At 37.6% G+C, this 21966-nt stretch overlaps 1 protein-coding gene and 1 pseudogene across 1 annotated transcript in view; both read right to left on the minus strand.

The window, feature by feature from the left end:
* Positions 1–765: 765 nt before the first annotated feature.
* LOC120237549 lies at positions 766–6382 on the minus strand (annotated as a pseudogene).
* CNTLN (centlein) overlaps positions 5133–21966 on the minus strand; it is a 284907-nt gene continuing 268073 nt past the window's right edge. The window contains 3 exon segments of the mRNA XM_039240930.1: positions 5133–6491; positions 18021–18098; positions 20717–20902. Coding sequence (XP_039096861.1) covers positions 6390–6491; positions 18021–18098; positions 20717–20902 — 366 coding nt within the window. The 3' untranslated portion in view covers positions 5133–6389.

A 21966-nucleotide genomic window follows, 5' to 3' on the forward strand; every position in this document is an offset into this window, starting at 1 on the left:
GGAAAGAGCCTAAGTGTCCATCAACAGATGAATGGATCAAGAAGATGTGGTTTATCTATACCATGGAATACTACATGGCAATGAGAAACAATGAAATCTGGCCATGTGTAGCAACATGGATGGACCTTGAGGGTGTTATGCTGAGCGAAATAAGTCAGGCAGAGAAGGACAAATATCATATGTTTGCACGTATAGGAGGATTAGGAGGAACTTGACGGAGGAACAAGGGGGAGAAGAAGGGCGGAAATGGTGGGGGAAAGGGAGAGAGGCAAACCATGAGAGACTCTTGAATGCTGACAAAAACTGAGGACTGATGGATGGGGGGGGAGGGGGGATGGGCATGGAGGAGGACACTTGTGGGGATGAGCACTGAGCGTTATGTGGAAACTAATTTGACAATAAACTATTTGAAAAAAAAAAAAAGAATTCTCTCTTCCTGGGGGAAGTCAGCCTTTTTTTCCCTTCAGGCCTTCAACTGATTGGATGAGCGTCCCCCAGCCACCATTATGTAAGGGAATCTGCTTTATTCACAGTCCACTGATTTAAGTATTAATTTCATCCCCAAACACCCTTATAGAAAAATCCAGAATGTTTGACCACAAATTCAGCACCATGGACCAGCCCACTTAAAACATAAAATTAACTATCACAAGTCTACCCCTTGTCAACTTCATACACACACACACACACACTCATAACAAAATAAGGAAGAAATACTCCAGATAATTATAATCCTTGCTTCTGTGCATAGTCATGTGGTCATAGCTAGTATTTACAAATATCTTCTTCCACTATCCATTCTGTATTCTCTATCAAGCATTTCAGCTGGTTGTAGTTCTTTAGCTGGTGGGGTGACCTAAACCTTTATTCCTGAAGGGTTGGGACATTAATAATCCTAGCTGGTTTGGATTTTCCATTGATTTTCACCACAGGGCATGGTAACATTAAGAAATGCCCTAAGGGATCTCCTGTGGAGTAGTAGTACAATTTCCCCTTGGTAGTCAAAATCAATTACCCCAGCCAGCACTGTAACTGTCTTCTTGGCCTGTTGATTCAGAGGTATGTGGAACTGCAGGTGGCTGGGTGGGCCTTAACTTCCAGTTCAATGGAATCATCCCTATGTCTCCTGGTGGAAGCATTCCTCCCTTTGGTGTTAAGACTGCTAGGCCAGCAAAGTATAAGGTCAGGGGGATAGGAAGCAAACATTTTCCTAGTGAGTAATAGTGAGTGATGCCAGTCTCATTTCTACTCCTTGATTCCTGGACCTGAGAATCTTGGCTATGGATAAAGCAGCACCACATATTAGATGCTAATTCAGAGCATATACAACCTTCTCAAGAATCTTATCTCAGCCCTGCAAAGTACTGCCAGCTAGGTGGCCCTGTAACTGAGTCTTCAAAAGCCACTCTAGCATTCTAACTAGCTGCTTCACCATGGTGGGGAATTCAGTAAGACCAGTGAATTCCATGAGCATGGGCCCATTGATCATTTCATTTGCAATGAAGTGAGTTCCTTGATCAGAACCATTGCTGTGTGGAAGGCCATGATGGTGGATAAGACATTCTGGAAGTCCACAGATAGTCTGCAGGTAGTTTGGGCAGAAGTATTGCTTGCAGAGAAGGCGAATCCATATCCAGAGTGAGCGTCTGTCCCAGTAGGAACAAAATGCAGTCTCTTCTATGATGGAAAGAGTCAGATACAGATTGGACACTCAATAGTGGCTGTAGACAGGCTGGCCTTGGTGAGTAGATGTGCATGTTGCTGAGCCTATGGATAACCTCCGTACCTGCCACCATAGGCACTTTGTCTATGAGCCCACTGTGCAATGACAGAGGTGGCTGGGAAAAGAGGCTGATTGGTATCTGCAAAAGAGTTCATTCTTTTCACTTGATTATTAAAATTCTCCTCTCCTGAGGCCACCCTTTGGTAAGCACTCACATGGGACACAAAAATCACCACCTTTTCCACCCATTCAGAGTGGTCTATCCACGTATCTCTTCCCCAGACTTCCTTGTCACCTTGTTCCAAACATGTTCCTTTCAAGTCTCTGACTACTCAGTCCATCAGTCAGTATATCATCACATGTATCTGTGTATCTGTTGATGGATAAATGAATAAACCAGCTATGGTACATGCATATACTAGGATGCTATTCAGCAAGGAAAAGAAATAAACTATGGATATACACAATTTATATGGATCTCAAAGGCTTATGCTGAATGAAAAGAGCCAATCTCAAAAGGCTATACACTCTGTGCTTCCATTTATATAACATTCTCAAAGTAAGAAAATTATAGTGGTGACGAATAAATAAGCAGTTGCCGGCCTTAGCATTGGAAGGATATGATGCTAAGGAGTAACAAAGGAATATTCTATGTCGATAGAACAGCTCTGTACCCTAATTGTGGTGACAATTATATAATCTACATGTGTGACAAAATTCATAAAACTAGATCTCTCAAAAAAAGTGAGTGTAAAAGCATGTAAAAACCATCTGTGGTCTATATTTGAGTTAATGATATTGTTCCAATGTCATTTTTCTGATTTTGACACTGTGCTATGGTTATGTCAGGGAATCTGAATGAAGAGAACTCAAGAATTCTCTATACTACTCTTGCAACTCCTTATGAATGTTACGCTATTTCAAAATTAAAATTTATATAAAAATAAAGGAAAAAGAAAAGCTGGAATAAAAATGCCTTGGATATACTTTTTTTTTTTCTACCTTGCTCCCATCTCTGAGTTAATGAACAGTATCAGAACTAGTACAATAAGTTAGAATGGAGAGGATTCCTTATAAGACAAAGGATATTGACAGTTGTTTATGATAGGTAATATATAATGAGGATAAACTCCAGAAAAAAACTAGGTCCCAAACCAAAAAATTTGTCAAGGCAACAGGAAGATTTCTTTTTTTTTTTTTTGGTGCCCTCAGATTGATTAGTAGTAACCTGAGATAAGATACTGGAGGAAAATGCAAACTTCACTTATATTAAAATTTTTTTTCTCTCAATTAAATCTCATCCCAAAATATGCTAAGGAGTGCCAGGTTGACTCAGTCAATTAAGCGTCTGATTTCGACTTCAGCTCAAGTAATCTCATGGTTCCTGAGTTCAAGCCCCTCATTTGGCTCCATGCTGACAGGAAAGAGCCTGTCTGGTAGGCTCTCTCTGCCCCTCCCCCAGCCCCTCTCAAAATAAATAAATAGACTTAAAAAAACATGCTGAAAGTGCTTTAAGTAGGTTCAGGGGTAAAAGGTGTCTTCCTCTGCCAATACCACACTTTTAATGTCATGTAAAAAAATACACCTTGGAATTGGGTAGAGTGATTCCCCCATTTTATTTTTCCTTAAAAATTTATAGCTACTCTTATTCCTTTGCCTTTCCATACATTTTTTTTTTTTAGAAGAGTCTTGTCTCTAGTTTCAAAATACCTTGCTGTGATGTTTATAGGAATTGTATTAAACCCGTGTATCAGTTTGGAGACAAGTGGCATCTTAGCTATATTGAGTGTCCCAATTCATGCTCTCAGTATGTCTCCCCATTTATTTAATCTTCTATCAGTGTTTGTAGTTTTCAGTATACAAGTCTTAGACATGCTTTGTTAGGTTTATTCCTCAGTATTTTTTTATATTTTTGAGAAATTGTGAATTGTAAATTATGGTTTCCACACATGTATTACTAATTCATTTATAGTATATAGAAATATAATTAATTTTTCTACCTTGATTTAGTGTCCTGAGAAGTCACTTATTAATTCTGAGGTTCATTTACTGATGTATGGACTTATTTATTTAAGGGATAGCTTTACTTCTTCCTTTCCAATCTGTAGGCCTATTCCCTTTTCTTGCCTTACTATGCTGGCCAGGATTTTCAATATTTTTTGAATACAAGTGGTGAGAAGTAGACATCCTTGCCTTGTTCCTGATCTTAGGGGGAAGTGTTCAGTCTTCCTTCATTAAGTATAATGTTAGCTGTAGATAATTTTGCAATCCCATCAAATTGAAGAAGTTCTTAATTTTCTGAGTTTTTTCTTTTCTCAGCATGGGTAATGAAGTTTTTCATATGTTTTTGTAAAATTTTATGGTCATGTAATATTTACCTTTAGCTTGTTTACACGGTGTCTTACACTGATTGATTTTTGAATACAGAACCAGCCTGATTTTGTATCTTCTGACCAATATCCCTCATCAGCAGATAAAACAATTCTAAACAGAATTTTAGAAAACTATATCCATCTCTATTGCTATAGTTACAAATTATCACAAACTTAATGGCTTAAAACAGCAAAAATTTATTCTCGTATAGCTGTGGGATGTGCAAAATCAGTTTCATTAGACTAAAGATGTTAAGAAATGCTGGGGTTATTTTGTTTTGTTTTGTTTCTCTGGAGTCTCTGTGGTGAAGAATCCACGTCCTTGCCTTTTCCCATGTCTGGGGATCACCTACAGTCTTTAGTTGATGGCCCCTTTCCTCTACTGGGGTTGTTGGGGTAGCATCGTCAAATTTCTTTGTTCCTCTCCTTCTGTGGTAACATTGCTGTTTGACTCCTCTTGCCTTCTTCTTAGAAGACCTCAGGCCTGCATAAAAATGCAGTCACGTTTTTATCTTTGTAACAAAATGCTGTTGTGATCAGATACTACATTTAAAATCTTGTAATTTATTTTCTACCATTGTTTTCTTGTGAGTTGGGAATACTGTTATGAGTACCTAGTTTGGTAATGTCAATACATTGTGCATTCTTTCAGCATAGGTATAATGTCACTCTATAATACTCACATGTTTTGCCATCTAATTCAATAGCAAGATAATTCACACTCTGCTATTTCCTAAAAAAATGTGACATTGATTGCCATTTTTCTCTTCTTTTCTTGTTTTGACATGATGGGTATGCACCGGTATATTTTTTAAAAAAGCAGAGTAGAGTAGTACTTGTGACATTTAAAATGCTGTCAAGTTGTAATTGTGTCATTGTGATTTGTAGCGTGCTAAGAAGTAGTGCAAAGTGACCACAGCATCACATATGGTCTGGGCTACACGGTCACTTGCGCTACTATAGCTTGAAAGCAGCCATAAACAATACATAAATAAATGACCATCACTGTGTTCCAATAAAACTTTATTGATGGGACACTAAAATTTGAATTTCATATAACTTTCACATGTTATAAAACATATTCTCCTTTTGTCTTAAACCATTTGATAATGCAAAAATCATTCTTGGCTTGTGGGCAACACAAAAACAAGTGGCAGTCCAGATTCGGCCTGTGGGCCATAATTTGCCAACAGCTGCCTTAACCTCAGGGGACCTGTATTCTAAAGGAAAAGGGGAGGAGAAAATAACATGGAGATATAGACATGAACAGGTAAAATAGTTTTCTGTGATAAAGGAAATGAAATAGCTAAGGTAGCCAGGGAATGTGTCTCTGAGGGATTAGATAAGGTGATCCTGAGTGATGAGAAGGAGCCAGTTATGAGACAAATGGAGTACTGACTATTCTAGAAACAGAACAGCAAGAGTAAAGGCGGGAGGGAGGAAGACGTTTGGTGAGTCAGAGGAACCAAAAAGGTCACGTGTGGCAGGAACATAGTGAAGAGGTGAAATGGGAGTGAGCCTATTTGGAAATCTAAACAGAGATGACAGCATTATTAAGAATTTGAATTTAGTTAGTTGAGCACAGTGGGAGTTAGGCTGGATATAGCCTAACTTTCTACACCGGGCTTGTGGCCCTTGCTAGTTTAGATGACCACGCAATTCTTGTGAACGTAAAACAATGAAAGGGAGAGAAGGAGAAAATGTTTTTATTTTTGCCACATAGTTCTAGGAAAATACAGTGTCTCCTACATAATCCAGTATATTGAGAACAGATATCATTGGACCACACAATTTATTTCCTTAAATTCTCATCCTTAAGATATGATGCTTCATTTTATATTTGCTTACAAAACAAATGTGCTTTTGTTTCATTGGATGATTTAAAGCCTTTTATAGTGGTTTTATGCAAATGGTCTAGTTTCTTTATAAAACTTAAAACATTCAATCCTCAGCTTACACCTTTTTCTTCTTATAGTCAGACCAATTTGTGTGTCCAAGCTTGTTCCAATTTCTTCTACTGCACTGGTGGAAGGAAAATCATTTTTAAGTTTGCATTGATTTGTGGCAATATTTGTATTCAACAATCAAATGCTACACTATTTCCTTTTAAATGGCTGTGTACTTAATTAGTTTCACTTGTTCAGCAGTTAATTAGTTTCAGAGACTTCTTATTTTGGTATCGAACCTGACTATTGATGGTTGGAGCAGATACTGTATCAGGATTGCGATGCATGGTCTCCAGTCCCACCACACAAAAAGTTTTCACATGTGAAAAAAAGCTCTTCATCGTAATATCATCTGGTATCTTTCATTATTGTGAAATATCCTTACACTAGTTTCTTTCTTTCATTTATTTTCTCCAGTACTGCTTCTAGTAAATATGAAGCAAAAGGAAGCTGTAAGAGAAACACAGAAAAAAAGATGATCAAAGCTCTATATTTTCTTCAGCTCAAAAACACACTGAATATCATTAAACCATTAGAACTCAGCTATTTGCAACTTTGCACCCATAATGGCACCCTTCTGGGTCTCTTTTCAACTGATCTTCCTGGTCAGTGTGGGTAATTTTGTCTTTTATAATAAAAATGATAAAAGAGCAGAAGTAAAATGAAAAAAGATAAACGCCTTATTGAACAATTCATGGTTTACTGACCATGTTAATGATGTAATCTGCAATACAAGCAGTTGAGCCATTTATCTTCAATCAGCTGATCAATAGCAGGTTACAGTCATCTCCAGGGCCCACAGGCCCACAGAAGTAGTACTGTATGCTCATCACTCATAAAAGAATGAGAGAGAACTATCAATACACTTGTCTGTGTGAGAGCCCAACACCTCAAGAGTTGTAGGGTAAAATTTCAGAGGGGAAAAAAATGGCAAAAGTATAACCCATTGATTAAGTTACAGAAAAGTTTGTTTGGCACATCAAAGTGTAATACACATGTTGCAAACTGCTGAGTTGATGAAATGTAAGAGTACATTTTTAAATTTCATAATTTATATAACTTTTCTGGTGAAGTTTCATTACTCCCTCTGCTTCACTGGGTTTCCGGTAGAAGTCCGAGTCGTATAATGTATATATACAGGCTGTAAGTAGAAGAAAAGGGAAAATCTTCTCCAACTTCCTTTTGTCTCCTTCCGAGCTGTCTGGTCTCACAGAAGAGGTTTCTAATAATTAAGATGTTCATTATGCCATTTCTTGGAGTTAACCTTTTGACTAACCAGGGAAAGACCACTTTTGTGTCCCTGAATATGTTGATGGAGATGCTTGCCATGCCCAGTCCCCTTCCCCACAAAGGAAGTACCATCAGGTCCTTTTTTGTGCCAGGACGACCACGGGCAGCATCTGTCATCAGCACCTGACCGAAGACCGATCTCCGCTCTAGGAGATGCTCGGCTGTGCTCAGCTAAGGTGACTATAATTCACTCAACCAACCAGAATGCTCTTTTCTGAATTTGAACTGGGGGTACACAGAAAAGGTTGCCCAGTAGCAGTGAAACAACAGGCCAGACAGGCACACACAAACAGATTATGCAGACGATGAAAGAGAAGCAGAGACTGAAACTGGTCTGAAGGACCGCCTCAGATCTCAAGTTTCTAACAAAAAGGTTTTGTTTTAAAACTTCTTTCTTATCTTTATAGACTGCCTTTTCCTTAGGGCAGTCTAAGTCTATGCCAGGAGCTTCACACATGGTCTTCCGTGAAACTTACTAGTGAAGAAAGCATAAGATACCAAAATATCATATTTCTTCAGTTCTGGAAACAGACTTGAACAGAAGACACATACATTGAGTTAAAAACAGCTTTTTCTGGGGGAAAAAAACCCTACTACCCCACTAAATATATGCATACTGTGTTTGCATTCCAATGTCAAAAATAAGAAAATGCAGGGAAAATGCATCTTAGAATCAAGGAAGAAGAATGTTAGACACCTTTCTGCATGGTACGGATACTAACAGCAAATCATTGACAGATTGCTCTTCTGGGCTGCAGAAAACGGTTATATTTGGCAAAACTGCCGGTCTTATAAATTAGATCATTTAAATTCTCAGAGCATTAATATTAGATGTTAAGGGAATGCACATACAAAATAATAAAAAACTATCAGGCGACCTTCTTTCATGTTGGCCATGACCATCAGTACCATATGCATTCTTATCAAGAAGGCAGATAAACAGATGTTTTCTGGTGGAAAGAAAATGTAATTTCCTCAAGGTGTTCAAGGGAAAGAAGGGTTCTGTGACCAAATAAGTTTGGGTAACAAATCAAACTTTAAAAAAGTTCCTTTGGGGCACCTGGGTGGCTCAGTCGGCTAAGTGTCCGACTTCGGCTCAGGTCATGATCTCACAGTTCGTGGGTTCGAGCCCCGCGTCGGGCTCTGTGTGGACTGCCAGCTCAGAGCCTGGAGCCTGTTTCGGAGTCTGTATCTCCCTCTCTCTCTGACCCTCCCCTGCTCACGCTGTCTCTCTCTCTCTCTCTCTCCCTCAGAAATAAATAAAACATTAAAACATTAAAAAAAAAAAGTTCCTTTATTTCAGGATCTCTTATAAGCTTTAAGATATTAACGGACACTGTCAGTCCCCAAGACAGCAATGCGATATCCTGTTTCTAAATGCATTCACCCATGCTTTTCTCAGGGTCTGTTTATCACGCGAAACTAGCAATCCATGGAACACACTTTGGGAAATGTGTTGGTCCTGCAATTTCCGATGTAATGCTGTCGCAGTACTTGCACCAGACCACAGTGTACTGACATTAATCATCTTATTTGCTTATCACATTTTCAAGTTAAAACATAAGCCTTTTTATCTTCTGATCGCCACAGTTTTCAACATGTCAGGTACTTGGAAATTTCACTTCCTTTAAGAAAAAAATCTATCTCAAAGAATTTCTCTTCCAGGAAGGCTCCGAGGTGGAACAAGAGGTCCATTTACTAATTTACTACTGACAACTCCCTTTACCCTCTTCCTCTGGCTCCCAATAAAACAAAAAGCCCCACAGTTAAATACAACTGTTTGTCAATACTGTTTTATTGGATTGTAAGCGTCTTTCAAGCTTTGTATGGAGGCTAACACATATGGATTTCAAAATGCGATCAATCTTTTAATCATGATGCACAGTACGTGCACATCTATCTCCCCTTATAGGTTCTTCTATTTCTCTCTGCAAATAGGTGAGGAGAATATTATTATCTGTCTTTATATAATATTAAATGAAAATTCATATATCTTAAAAGTCAGTTGGAGATACTTTAATTCAACCTTTCTATTTCCTTTTTCATAAACCAACTCTGAATTTCTTCCTCCAAACATAGTGCTCACTCTATTTGCTTTTTATGACTTGTTGTTCCTGGGAACTTTAAGTCCAGCTCTCAAAGAGGCCTTTCGAAAGTTATTCTTTTTTTTTTTTACAAATAGTTTATTGTCAAATTAGTTTCTACATAACACTCAGTGCTCATCCCCACAAGTGTCCTCCTCCATGCCCATCCCCCCTCCCCCCCACATCCATCAGTCCTCAGTTTTTGTCAGCATTCAAGAGTCTCTCATGGTTTGCCTCTCTCCCTTTCCCCCACCATTTCCGCCCTTCTTCTCCCCCTTGTTCCTCCGTCAAGTTCCTCCTAATCCTCCTATACGTGCAAACATATGATATTTGTCCTTCTCTGCCTGACTTATTTCGCTCAGCATAACACCCTCAAGGTCAATCCATGTTGCTACACATGGCCAGATTTCATTCTTTCTCATTGCCATGTAGTATTCCATGGTATAGATAAACCACATCTTCTTGATCCATTCATCTGTTTTTAATATGTAAGGATCAACTGTAATTTTGTAAAATATAAAATTAATGTAATTTTATGATAAAATTGTTAATAATCGAAACAAACCTAGAAGACGATTAAGGAAAAGTCAGAATTACAAAACATTTCATAGAATATACTTCTTGTTTTCAAGTGGATATGACTGTTTTTCAAATGAATACCATAACTCACAATAACTGTTGACCAAAAAATTTTCAACACGTGTCCCTCCTACTTTATAAATTGTTCCTTATTCATGGAGTAGACTCAATACATCTTCAAATAACGAGTGGACTAGCAGTCTTGGTTTCAAAAATAGCTTCTCTTGCCAAGAAGCACTGCTCTTTATTTGGCAAACTTCTTTCATAGATTATACAGATAAAAACCTTTGCTTAGTCTAGGATGAATTAATGAAAATTCTTGTCTTCTGAGAGTGGTTAAGAATGGGATGTTTAAGTTTCCTGGCTATTTTAGTTAATTGAGAGTAATCACTTTTCTCACTTACAGATTATTAATTCTTAAATCTTACAAATTACAGGGGCTCAGTCAGTTGAGCCTCCAGCTCTTAATTTTGGCTCAGGTCATGATCTCATGGTTTGTGGGATGGATACCCGCATATGCTGAGAGCACAGAGCCTGCTTGGGACTCTCTCTCACTCTCTCTGCACCCCCCCCCCGATAAATAAATAAGCATTTAAAAAATCTTATAAATTCCAGTTAACCTGAAGACTGGTGGAACAAATTTAGTCTACTGTGATTCAATAGAGTTCTTCAAAAGCTTATAGTATCAAACGGACATCAATTCTCAACATAGAGCTATAGACTGGGTGCAGTTAAGACTTTCTTTAAAATATAAAATACCTTGGAAAGTGCTTTAAAATCTGCATAGTTTGCTTGTTTGCCCTCTCTCTCTCTTTTTTTTTTTTTTTTTTTTTTTATACTGCAGAACATTTTAGAAACATTAAAAAGACCAGGAAACTTGAGTCTAGATGAAGTGCAAGGTTATCTCACACAAGGTGCTTAGAGTCCATTAAAATCTCTCTCTCTGCATTCTGGAGGGTACTCCCTCAGACACAGAAAGCACAATTATTCTTTCATGGATAGGATTTTGGAGTTGGATTTAGCAGCAGCAAGCTGACTGGCCAACAACCACACCTTCTCATGTGCCCCATCAAATGTATCTGAAACCACAAACCTGATGACTATGCTGCCTAGGATTTCATCTCAGATGGCATATGCCAGGGACTGTGAAGTCCAGAAAGCCTGCATGATTTCTCTTTCTCTTGCATAACAAAGGAGAAGGGATACTCCTGGGTATGACAATACAGAGTCCCACAGGCTTAAAACGCTTTGACATCAGGGGAAGAGGAGACAGGTGAAGAGTTGATACTGTGTGAGATTTCTTGGTATGGGAATTTAACTAGGACATTGGAACAACTGAGCTTTGCTTGCAGTGTGGTGTAACCCTCACGTGGGTCTTCCTAATCATTCAGGCCATCCCTACTGCAAAAGGTGATTTCTATTAGGGAGCGATTTCCCATGATTTCACACAGATTGCCAGCTTATCTCACACGTAAACACCTACAGATGTTTGCCTTTAGGAGCTGGTATGCCACTGACACAATCTCAAGTTTATCACCCACACAAGTTGTGGTTTCATGTAGGTGTTTCTGTATAAAGGTGAGACATGAATGATGGCTGCAGATGTTTGAGAGCTATACTGGAAAAATAACAAAGCCTAAGGTCCATATCTATAAAACATATAGATAACAGCCTGAGCACTGACTGCCATGTGCTCTTAACAAAATCTAAAGAACGAGATGAACAATTTAACCCTTTTCACTCTTGTTTTTGGTGTGAAAACTATTACCAAGAAGACACCACTTTTACAACACAAATTGACTTTAATCTAGCTTGAGTCCTATTGAGAATAATATATTACATTTTATGTAGTATACCTGCTCTTACTGGAAACATGAAAGAAGGCTGAACATGGTTAATTTTTTTTTTTTAAAAAAGATTCCAGGAAGGCTCTGAATGGAGAATTTTGAACTCTTGCTAATTCAGCTAGATATGAAAAAGCTGCGTGGGTGGCTGAGTGTGTGGGCTCATGTGTGTGAGCTGGGGTGAGTGAATATGGCTGCATGTGCATGCGTGTGTTCTAAGTGCCACACGGAAAGCAACAGACTAGATGTGTTCCGAGTTCTAAGGAGAAACTTTTAAGTCAACCTTCAGGCCGGAAGTTACTCTATTTACAAAAGCCAGGGAGGTTTATAAACCCTTCTCACTGCCATATTGCAAGGATTCTGTAGAAGGTAAGCATATTTTGCAGAGAGGGCACTGGAGAAAGAGCCATTTTAAATTTCAGCATTCACAAGATCTGAAGCAACTAATAGGAATGGGATATTTAAAGCTAAAAAAAAAAACCCACTGATTAAATTCTGTACTTTAAATTCTCAACAGCTGAAGGCAGAAAGAAATTTTGATATGGTCCCACCGCAAGAAAATAATCTCCAAAAAGTGGACTAAAATGGACTGAATAAAATCTGGAAAAGGATTAGCAAATAATAAAGAACAGGGCAAAACCAAAATGAAATCAACACACATTTTCTAGCCATTCCCAGCTCAAGGTTTTTATACCAATCCTTGTAAAGAGCCATGTGTTTATAACTGTATATAATTTATTTTGTACAAATATACATATTTTAACATATAGGCCCATAATTCTGTTCAAGTTGTTTAATATTCACAGTTTATATATTTTAACTCTTTGTTTATTGTCCTTCACCCCCAGAAATGTAAGCTCTACGAAAGAGGTAATTTTTGTCTCCTTTGCTCACTTCTGTACTCCCAAACCTGAAATAATAATGTAGGAGGCACTATGCACATGTTTTATAAATGGATTCCATAGTATAAGTTCAGTGTTATCTCCATGAACTCTCTACTGCCTTTTAAAGTCCCAAGTAAAAAGGACTGTTTCAGGTATTATTAAGGCCTAAAAGCAAAGCTAAATGACCTTTATTGTAATTTTAATTTTGAAAATCAGAATGGACAGAACAAATAAACAGTTGTCTCTTAGAAGGTAGAGTATAAATGACTCCTAGTTTGGATATGGGAGAAAGTAAATATCGGTCAGAATGAAATAGAGGGACATCTCCTTCTGTGCCAAATGAAAGGAAATACATTAAGTAGGATATAAAATAACTTACCTCATTTGTTCATAATATGACCAGGAGACAGAAGTTCAAATTTAAATGCATTTAAGGCAATCTCTGCTAATTAATGGTAGAGGACATGGCATATGTGATATAAGAAATTTATTGAATTTACCTTTTTTTTTTGAGAGAGAGAAAGAGAGACAGTGTGCAAAAGCAAGAAAGGGTAAGAGAGAGGAAGAGGGAGAAAATCTTAAGCAGGCTCCATGTTCAGCACGAAGCCTGAGGCGGAGCTCGATTTCTCAAACTGTGAGACCATAACCTAAAGCTGAAATCAAGAGTTGGACGTTTACCTAACTGAGCCACCCAGAAACCCCTATTGAATTTACTTTCAAATGTATTCTTTCTTCAAGGCTCCTGTGGCTCAGTCAGTTAAGTGTCCAACTTCCACTTCGGTCATGATATCATAGTTTGTGAGTTCAAACTCTGCTTGGGCTCTGTGCTGACAGCTCTTGGAGCCTGGAGCCTGCTTCAGATTCTGTGGCTCCCTCTCTCTCTGTCGCAACCCTGCTTGTGCTCTGTCTCTCTCTTAAAAATGAATAAACATTAAAATTTTTTAAAATAAATGTATTTTTCTTTTTTGATATTAAAGAGAACATTTTTTAAATGGATCTATAGTTCACACAACACAAAATTCACCGTTTAAAGTATGGAATTCATTGGATTTTAGTATATTCACAAAGTTGTGCCACCATCACCACTATCTCATTCTAGAACATTTTTGTCACCCTCTAAAGAAACTCTGTACCCAGTAGCGGCCACTCCCTGTCGCCCTGCCCTCACCCCCATCCCCAGGGCAACCACCAGTCTACTTTCTGTCTTTATAGATTAGCCATTCTGGACATTTCATATGAATGCAGTCAGACTACATGTGGCCTTTTGTGTGTGGCTTCTCTCACTTAATGTAAGGGTTGCAGGGTTAGGCTGTAGCATGTATTACTACTTCATTCCATTTTATGGCTGAATAATAGTCCATGTATACATACGCCACATTGTATTAATCCACTCATCAGCTGATGAACATTCATGTAAAAGTTTTTGTGTGGCCATGTGTTTTCATTTATTATGGGTATATACCTAGGGGATGAAAACTGCTGGATCATATAATCTCTATCTTTAACTTCCTGAAGAGCTGACAGGCTCTTCCCCAGGAGAGACTGTCATTTTACATTCTCCGTAGCAATGCATGAGGGTTCTAATTTCCCCACATCTTCACCAACCCTTGGTATTGTCTGTCTTTTTCATGACAGCCAACCTCCTAGGTGTGAAGCAGTACCTCATCTTGGTTTTTGGGTTCTATTTCCCTGATGGTTAACGATGTTGAGCACCTTTTCATGCCCTTGTTAGCTATTTGTTTATCTTCTTGTAGAAATGTCTATTCATATCAGTTTTTTTCCTTTTAGTTGTTGAGTTGTAAGAGTTTGAAATGTGTTCATAAATGGTTAAATTTCACTGAGAAAAGCCAGAGATGCTAGGCCGAATTAGTGAAAACTCGCGAGTCCCTGAATATTGTTAATGGAATGCATCTACTCAATTTTCTATGGCTTCAGTACTGACATCTCCTCCCTATCACATCTGATATACGCCTTTTGGTTCCTCAAACTCTTAGAGGTATCATTATCTCTCTCTTTATGTGGGGTATTAAACTCAACCATCTATGGTTTCTGCTTTCTGACTCCATCTAATCTCATTACTGCTGTTGATTCAAACACTATCATGTGGATCACATCTATCTCATTCTTTCTATTTTTATGGCGAGGGCACATACAGACCCTCACTGCCCTTTGTCTAAACTATCTTCCTGCTCCCAGTCTCTCTCCTTAAAAACCTCCTATGTGCTGATCTCAAGTATCTTTCTAAAGCACAACTGTGATCATATCGGTTTCCTCTTGCTCACAAGCTTTTATAGTTTGGTCCCAGCCTACTTTTTCTATCTGTTTTTTTTCTCCCCCTCCATAAACTATAGAAGAACTAATATGGAAGGGTTCTCCCATCCTATTATAATAGTTAATTTGCTTATTTGTCTCTGCTATAAATTGTAAGTTTTTAAAAATATAATAATGAAGATGAATTAACACAAGTAAAAATGTTCAAAGAAATTAAAAGGCAGCTATGCCATACAATAACAGTAGGTATCAGAAAGATTTTTTTTAGTGTAATTTTTATTGCTAGAAATCTGTGGGAACAAAAGTGAGGTGCTGATATGATTAAGCATAAAATCTCCAATTGCATCCTGACTACTTGAAGCAAGGAGGCCTTTTGCACTCTGCATTAAATATAGAAAAGTTCAGGTTTCAGCCCTTTTAGTTTTCACACACTTCTGGCTGGCAGCAGTAGGCATTATATTGTTGTACAGTCCCATATTGCCACATGGCAGAACCGTTTTTTATTTTGTGGTAAACATATGAACGCAAATTTGCACCAAATAAATGCAGAGAAGATTTTCTTCGAAAGAAAATAATTTTGTGGCTTAATCCTTAAACAAAAGATAAAACCAGAGGGACAGACTGACTCCTATGATCCGAGAATTTCCTTCCAGCACCCAACACAGAGGTCATAAAAGAGAAGTTATCCAATAATCTTATCTTCAAAATATTCTAATAACCGAATTTCAACACTGAATTTCTTTTTTAAGGAAATGCGCTCAGTTATTCCACAGCTTGAGGATCACGCAGCCTCAGATACACAGAACTGTATGTCGTACTAAGCAAATGTAGGAATGAACATACATATCCTTTTAGAGGCGTACCAGCCTTTAAAAAAAACTGGCAGACAAAGGAAACCTTTTCTAAAATTCAGGACAAATGTAATTGCTGGAATGGAGAGAGAAGAAAAGTAGGCTAAAAGAAAAAGATGTTTTCTATTTTATAGATTTTTCTCTTGGGTGTAATTATGAAGTGACATTCAAGTGCAACCAATGAAGTCACTATTTCTTTCTCACAAAATTCAAAGACATCAGCAAAACCACCTCTGTCAGTAATAAAAATAAAAAGTCTTTGACTTTTTAAATGTTTTCGTACTGTCACAGTGGAATAAAATTAGCTTGAAAAATGATCTAAAGGCACATGATGCAGTTCATTATGTGTAACAGCAACAGCAGTGCTTTCCCAGTGTTCATAAAGCTGCACCATTAAATTTACCTCCAGTCAATAATTAGGAGTCCACAAATAAACCTGGGCAATTAAATCAATACTGCCAGGCAATTATATTCCAGAGTCCAGGCTCAGTGGCACAAAAAGGCACTACATCAAACTGCAGTATTAAGTGGTCTAATGCCATTTTCCACGGGAATTTTTTGCACTGACTAAGTGGCGTAAGCATACATCCAGATAATGTAGCATGTGCGCGTGCACATCTACAGAGGTGACTCAGAAAAGCAGGTCTGGGGTCCATACAGCTTTAGTAAAATTGAATAAAGATTTACACATGGGGATTTATTTTTTTATGTTCGTAACTGATGACAAAAGTTCCGTATTAAAGAGGCATGTTTACAGATTGAACATTAAAAAATTCATTTAAAAGTTTATGTATTTTTATCATTTTTCAAGCCTAAATATAAACCCGTCACCATCATTACTGAACTCCTTTGGTGTGCCGGCCGCTGGGCTGGGTGCTGGGCATGCAACATAATTAAGAAATGGCCTTTCTTCTCCAAAGCAAGATGTCACTGTAGAAGACGTCTGCACTTAAAGAACTTTAAGCAAAGATTGCCCATCACCTTCTGTTACTATGGAAGTGATTCCAGATAACATTTCAAAAATATATAAAACTGACGCTAAGAATATGAGTAGTTCATGTATTATTTACTCATCCTTGACTTTTCCAGAAGTCTAGACGCTGTAGTTTGTTCATATAAATGTAAAATAATTGTGTCAGAAATCTGCTTTTATTTTTAATCTTTACCCAGGAACATGTATGATGGCTTTACAAACTTACAGGACAGTACTGTATGTGTATATTTTTTTGCTATTTTGAAAAATACATTTTAGCTCTTTTTATCCTTGGTTCATTTTTAAAAGAGACAATTAGGTTGAGCAAAAAGAACTCTAATGAAAAAGTTTTCGAATACATTACATGCTGCCGGTGATGTCAAAACAAAAGCTGGCTATGACTAGAAAAGCAGGGCTCTCACCTGCCAATAAACTGCCCTTGATCACTTACAAGAGGGGCACATCCCAGCAGACTCTATGTGTATTAAAAAAATACTTGAAAGGAAAGAAAAAGTATCACACAGGTCACAGCAGCCGTCTCAATGGACCCCTCAGGGATTTCAACTCGTCTTGGCCTTGTCATCCTCTATGCAGCTTTCCACTCGGCCCAGAAAATGTCGATAGGAAAATGTTTGAGGGGCCTCTGGTGGAAATTTTTTCATTCTTTCTGCATTGACAGGATGCCAAATCAATATTTACTTCCCACTAACAAGCTGCTCGAGGTCTCAGTAGAAAATATTGTAGAGAATGCGGGAAGACACAGTAATAAACAGCTGTCTGGCTGTGAGGAAAACATGAATTGACTGGAAACAGGTCCATAGTAAAAGGTCACTGAAACCCATGAACTCCTCAGGTGTCCATATCAACTACTAACTTTAAAGACACATAATAAAGAATCTCTTTCCCTAAGAGGGCTGAGAGAATGGATCCTTTTCAGTGTAGCAAGCATAGAGGCTGACTCGATAATTTAATTAATGCATTTGCTAAGACCTATGTTGGCTCTTCCCAAGGCATTTGTTTCATTTGTTAAGTCAAAAGTACAAATAGAGGGTTAACTTTTCTGTCTACCTATTGGAATACTTCTTTACCTAACAGAAGTAAATAATGTGTAAGTGTTTGCAAAAAGTTCAACAACGGGGAAAAATGTAAGGCTTGGAATATTTGTTTAGAAGTTTTAATACATGAAGCATAAAAATGAAATACCTGTCCTTCAAGGAGTTTCTGAATGTACAACAGCCATTCCCGGTCATTTTCAGCATTTATCTTCATCCTTTCCATTTCCTAAATGAAGAAAACCAAAAGACTGGTGTTAATTGCATATATATGAACTTGATCATACTGTTAGACACTAAATAAATTTAGAGACATACTATAGAATGGGATTCAACAAAGACCGGCCTATCCCTCCAGAGTAGGGAATATGCAAATCTGTGCTCTTAATAATACTTTATAAATACTGACACGTGGAAGATAAAGCTCTATTTCTCTATTGTACAATATAATTCAGGAATATTTTATTTCTGTCTTCACAGTGGAGCTCAAGGTAGGGACTGAGATGGAAGTAAAAGTGATTAAAATAAAGTGAAGAGTAAGACAGAGCTGTATAGAGGTGGCCGGGAGGCTCAGTAGGTGGGGCTTGTGACTGTTGATATTGGCATCATGAGTTTGAGTCTCACATCGGGTACAGAGATTACTTAAATAAGTAAATAAACTTACTAAAAAGACAGAGCTGTATAAAAGAATCATTTACAAGCAGCCCATGTGAGATAACAATAAACCTTATACAAAAACAGTCTGACTTGTCAATAGATAATTAAGGAGTAATTGTTACAGGTACAGACAAAATAGGACATGGCATGTCACTGGGGTATTTAAATGCTTGCTTATTTAAAACATCCAATAACTGACTGATAAGCAAGGGGCACTCCAACTTAGTGTTGTAAGTCCCTAAATATTTAAACCCGGCAATTATCAAGGTAAAATATTTCTGAAAGTATGCATTCATATGTGCAATTGATTATTCAGTTAAAATCATGATTCCAAAAAAATAAAATCATGATTCAGTTTACAAAAAGATGGACTTTTCAAAAAGGTAAAGGTTTGGGAAACTAACACTCGTTACAATTTACTATATGCCAGGTATGCCACTAGGCACTTCATATAGATTATCAGTTTTTACATGAATTTGCTAGACTTCAATGCAGCAAAGAATATAAGTCAGCTGGTTTGGGCTCTGCTTGGACAAGTCCAGTCAACTCTCTATAATTAAACCTGTAAATGTATCAAGGTACAGAGTTCTTTTTCTTCCAGGACAACTTGCACTGAAGGTTATGTGATATGCAGACTTCAGTGCTGTACGTTCTGGCTCTAGAATGCATCTGCCCAGAGGCTGGGGTGCTATTTCTTCACAAATATGTGCCAGCTACTCTTCGGGGCTATATAGAGAGATCTGATTCATATACCTAACGAGGAAAACTTTTTTCTAATTTGTCCATTCAGCGAGGGTATGTTTTCCTAATTTGTAAGCCCAGAGAGGGCATCTTTTGAGACCACACAAAGCCAATGGGCCTTTCTTCTAGAACACTTATCTGTGTGTATGCACACACATGCACACGCACACACACACACACACACACACACACACACGAGGGATTTTGGTAATATGCCTGTTTTAAACTCTTAGGCAACGGTGGAGGACGCAACCCTAATTCTCTGAATTCTCTGTTAGGATTCTCATTATCAATCAACAAATTTTAATTAAATGTCTATAATAATATATAGTTAATACCTCTGCCAGAGACACTATTATTTCCTGTGTGTACTGTATTTGATAGTATATTTGATAACGCTCCTGTCCTTCAAAGTTCAGAATTCACAAAGTAAATTTAAAGTGTAGAAAAGTCACAGGTATTGTGGCATAGGTGCTGAAAATAGGAAACTGATAGGTCACTATCCTATTCACCCATGGGATAAAAATAATCTCGTAGGATTTTTTGACCTTTTTTCTAAGAATTCTTGGCTGTTTCAAAACCTTTGCAGATCTGGTCTGCTCCAGATTTTTTTTTTCTCCAAAAGTTTTTTAGGAAGCTTATGGGGGTGCTGGCAAATGTTCTCATACAAACATTTACATCTACCATATTACTTATTTGTTGAGCAAATATTTACTGGGAAGCTACTATTGCCGTCATCTTAAAGTTTGCTAACAATAAAATCTAGTATTCATGTATTAAAGTTCAGAGACTTAATAGCAGAACAGGATTGAGTATCATCCTCAGGTTTCATGGAAGACTGTGTATAGGATGAGATTCTGTTGTCTATGAGGTAATAGCTATGATAAAAATGCAGTGGCCTCCCCAGAACTGCTACTGAAGACGCACATCTATATGCATATCAATTCACTCAGACATGAATGCTTTACCCAGTTTAAAGCCATAAATATATTTTTCTTTAACTTCATCAACAGTTTTGAATTTATCTAGGAAAGCCAATAGATTTACTATTTTTACTCACATAGGAGGAAAGGTTCTCAAATCAATGATGACCCACCTTAACGAAATCCATTCAAACTGGTTTAATTAAAAATAGTACTTACAAGATATATGATTAAATTAAAGAAAATGGAAGAAACTGGAAAGGACTTGAATAACAAACAAGCAGGCATAAAGGTTCTATGTACCGGCATTCTGTGTAATATTTCTGTATTACACAGTTAAATTTCTCTAAAAGTTTTCTGAGTTGGTTAATACCCTTGTTGTAACTTTCACTGGTACATTGTCAAGCTTACCTTCATTCATACTATCTTAAAGATGAAACTCTACGAATTATAAAACAAATAAGAGTATTTGCTTAAATTGAGTGTATAACAAGCCCTTGATTAACAAACATTTAAATGATCTTACCATTTCGTCTTCTGTATCTAATATTTCCTCTAGATCTGACCGTGAAATGTTCAGGATAGAAGCTGCCAATGTCTGGGCTTTATGGGTTGAAGTTCTGCAAGCATCCCTGTTTTTCTGCATTTTTTTACGCTGTCTGATTTGTTGCCTTATCTCATAGACATCGTTTTGTAATTCTTTGACCAAAGCCTGCAACACATTGGAAACACCGTGGGCTCATATGGAAGTCATAAATGAAGACAAAGCAGTCATAATATAAAAATATGAGGATGTCAGCAAATCATTGCTTATTAGGATAACTCTGATCTTATTTATTCTGGAACACAATAGATTGCTCTTTACTTATTGTCCGTATGCAATAAAAGCTGTCTTAAATGAGCACCTAGCCAACTTGCCGGATTTACCAAACTCTCCAATCCCTCTTTCAGATTTACAGATTGGTGAATTCTTGTAGCAGTCGGGCTACTTTTCATCATGCCAGAGCATAACTATTCCTGCCCACTGAGCTGAGGCTATTTGTTTATTGCTGAATGTGTGTATATTCGTTGTAACAGGTTAATTGTATAATTAATTTAAGTATTACATAAACTGGTGAAATATGGCTACAGAACGAGAGCTCTTTCTATTTTTTTAAACTGGATTAGAAATCCTTTGTAAGGCCTTGATAAACGCAAGTTGAGTAAAAGTGTAATTAAAATATGTGTGGGCAAGACAACAATAAAGATAAAAAACAAACAAACATAGGACTGTTGTACACGAGTCTTTAAGTTCTCCCTTTCAGAAAGGAATCAATGCTAGTCCACACCGTGCCTATGCATGCATGAGAAAAGGACATCCCTTACTCTGGGTGGACAGAGCTCTGGACCTCAGGTGCCTGACTTTGTGAGCTGAGAGCATCCTAGCTAGATGTTTGGGTTTGTTTTGTTTTTTAAATTTTTTAATGTTTATTTATTTTGGAGAGAGAGGGAGAGAGACACAGTGAGCTGGGGAGGGGCAAAGAGAGAGAGACACACAGAATCTGAAGCAGGCTCCAGGCTCTGAGCTGTCAGCACAGAGCCCAATGTAGGGCTGAAATCCACAAACTGCAAGATCATGACCTGAGCTGAAGTTGGACACTTAACCAACTGAGCCCCCAGGTGCCTCTGTTTGGGTTGTTTTTCAATCTTTTGCCAGTTCAAGCAATGTTGCAATAAATAACGGTGCTCATGTATACATTTTGCATCTCTAGGATATAACCCTAGAAGTGAAATTGC

Source organism: Hyaena hyaena, unplaced genomic scaffold, assembly GCF_003009895.1.
Source record: "Hyaena hyaena isolate Hyena2069 unplaced genomic scaffold, ASM300989v1 scaffold_185, whole genome shotgun sequence".
In the NCBI taxonomy this organism is placed as follows: Eukaryota; Metazoa; Chordata; class Mammalia; order Carnivora; family Hyaenidae; genus Hyaena; species Hyaena hyaena.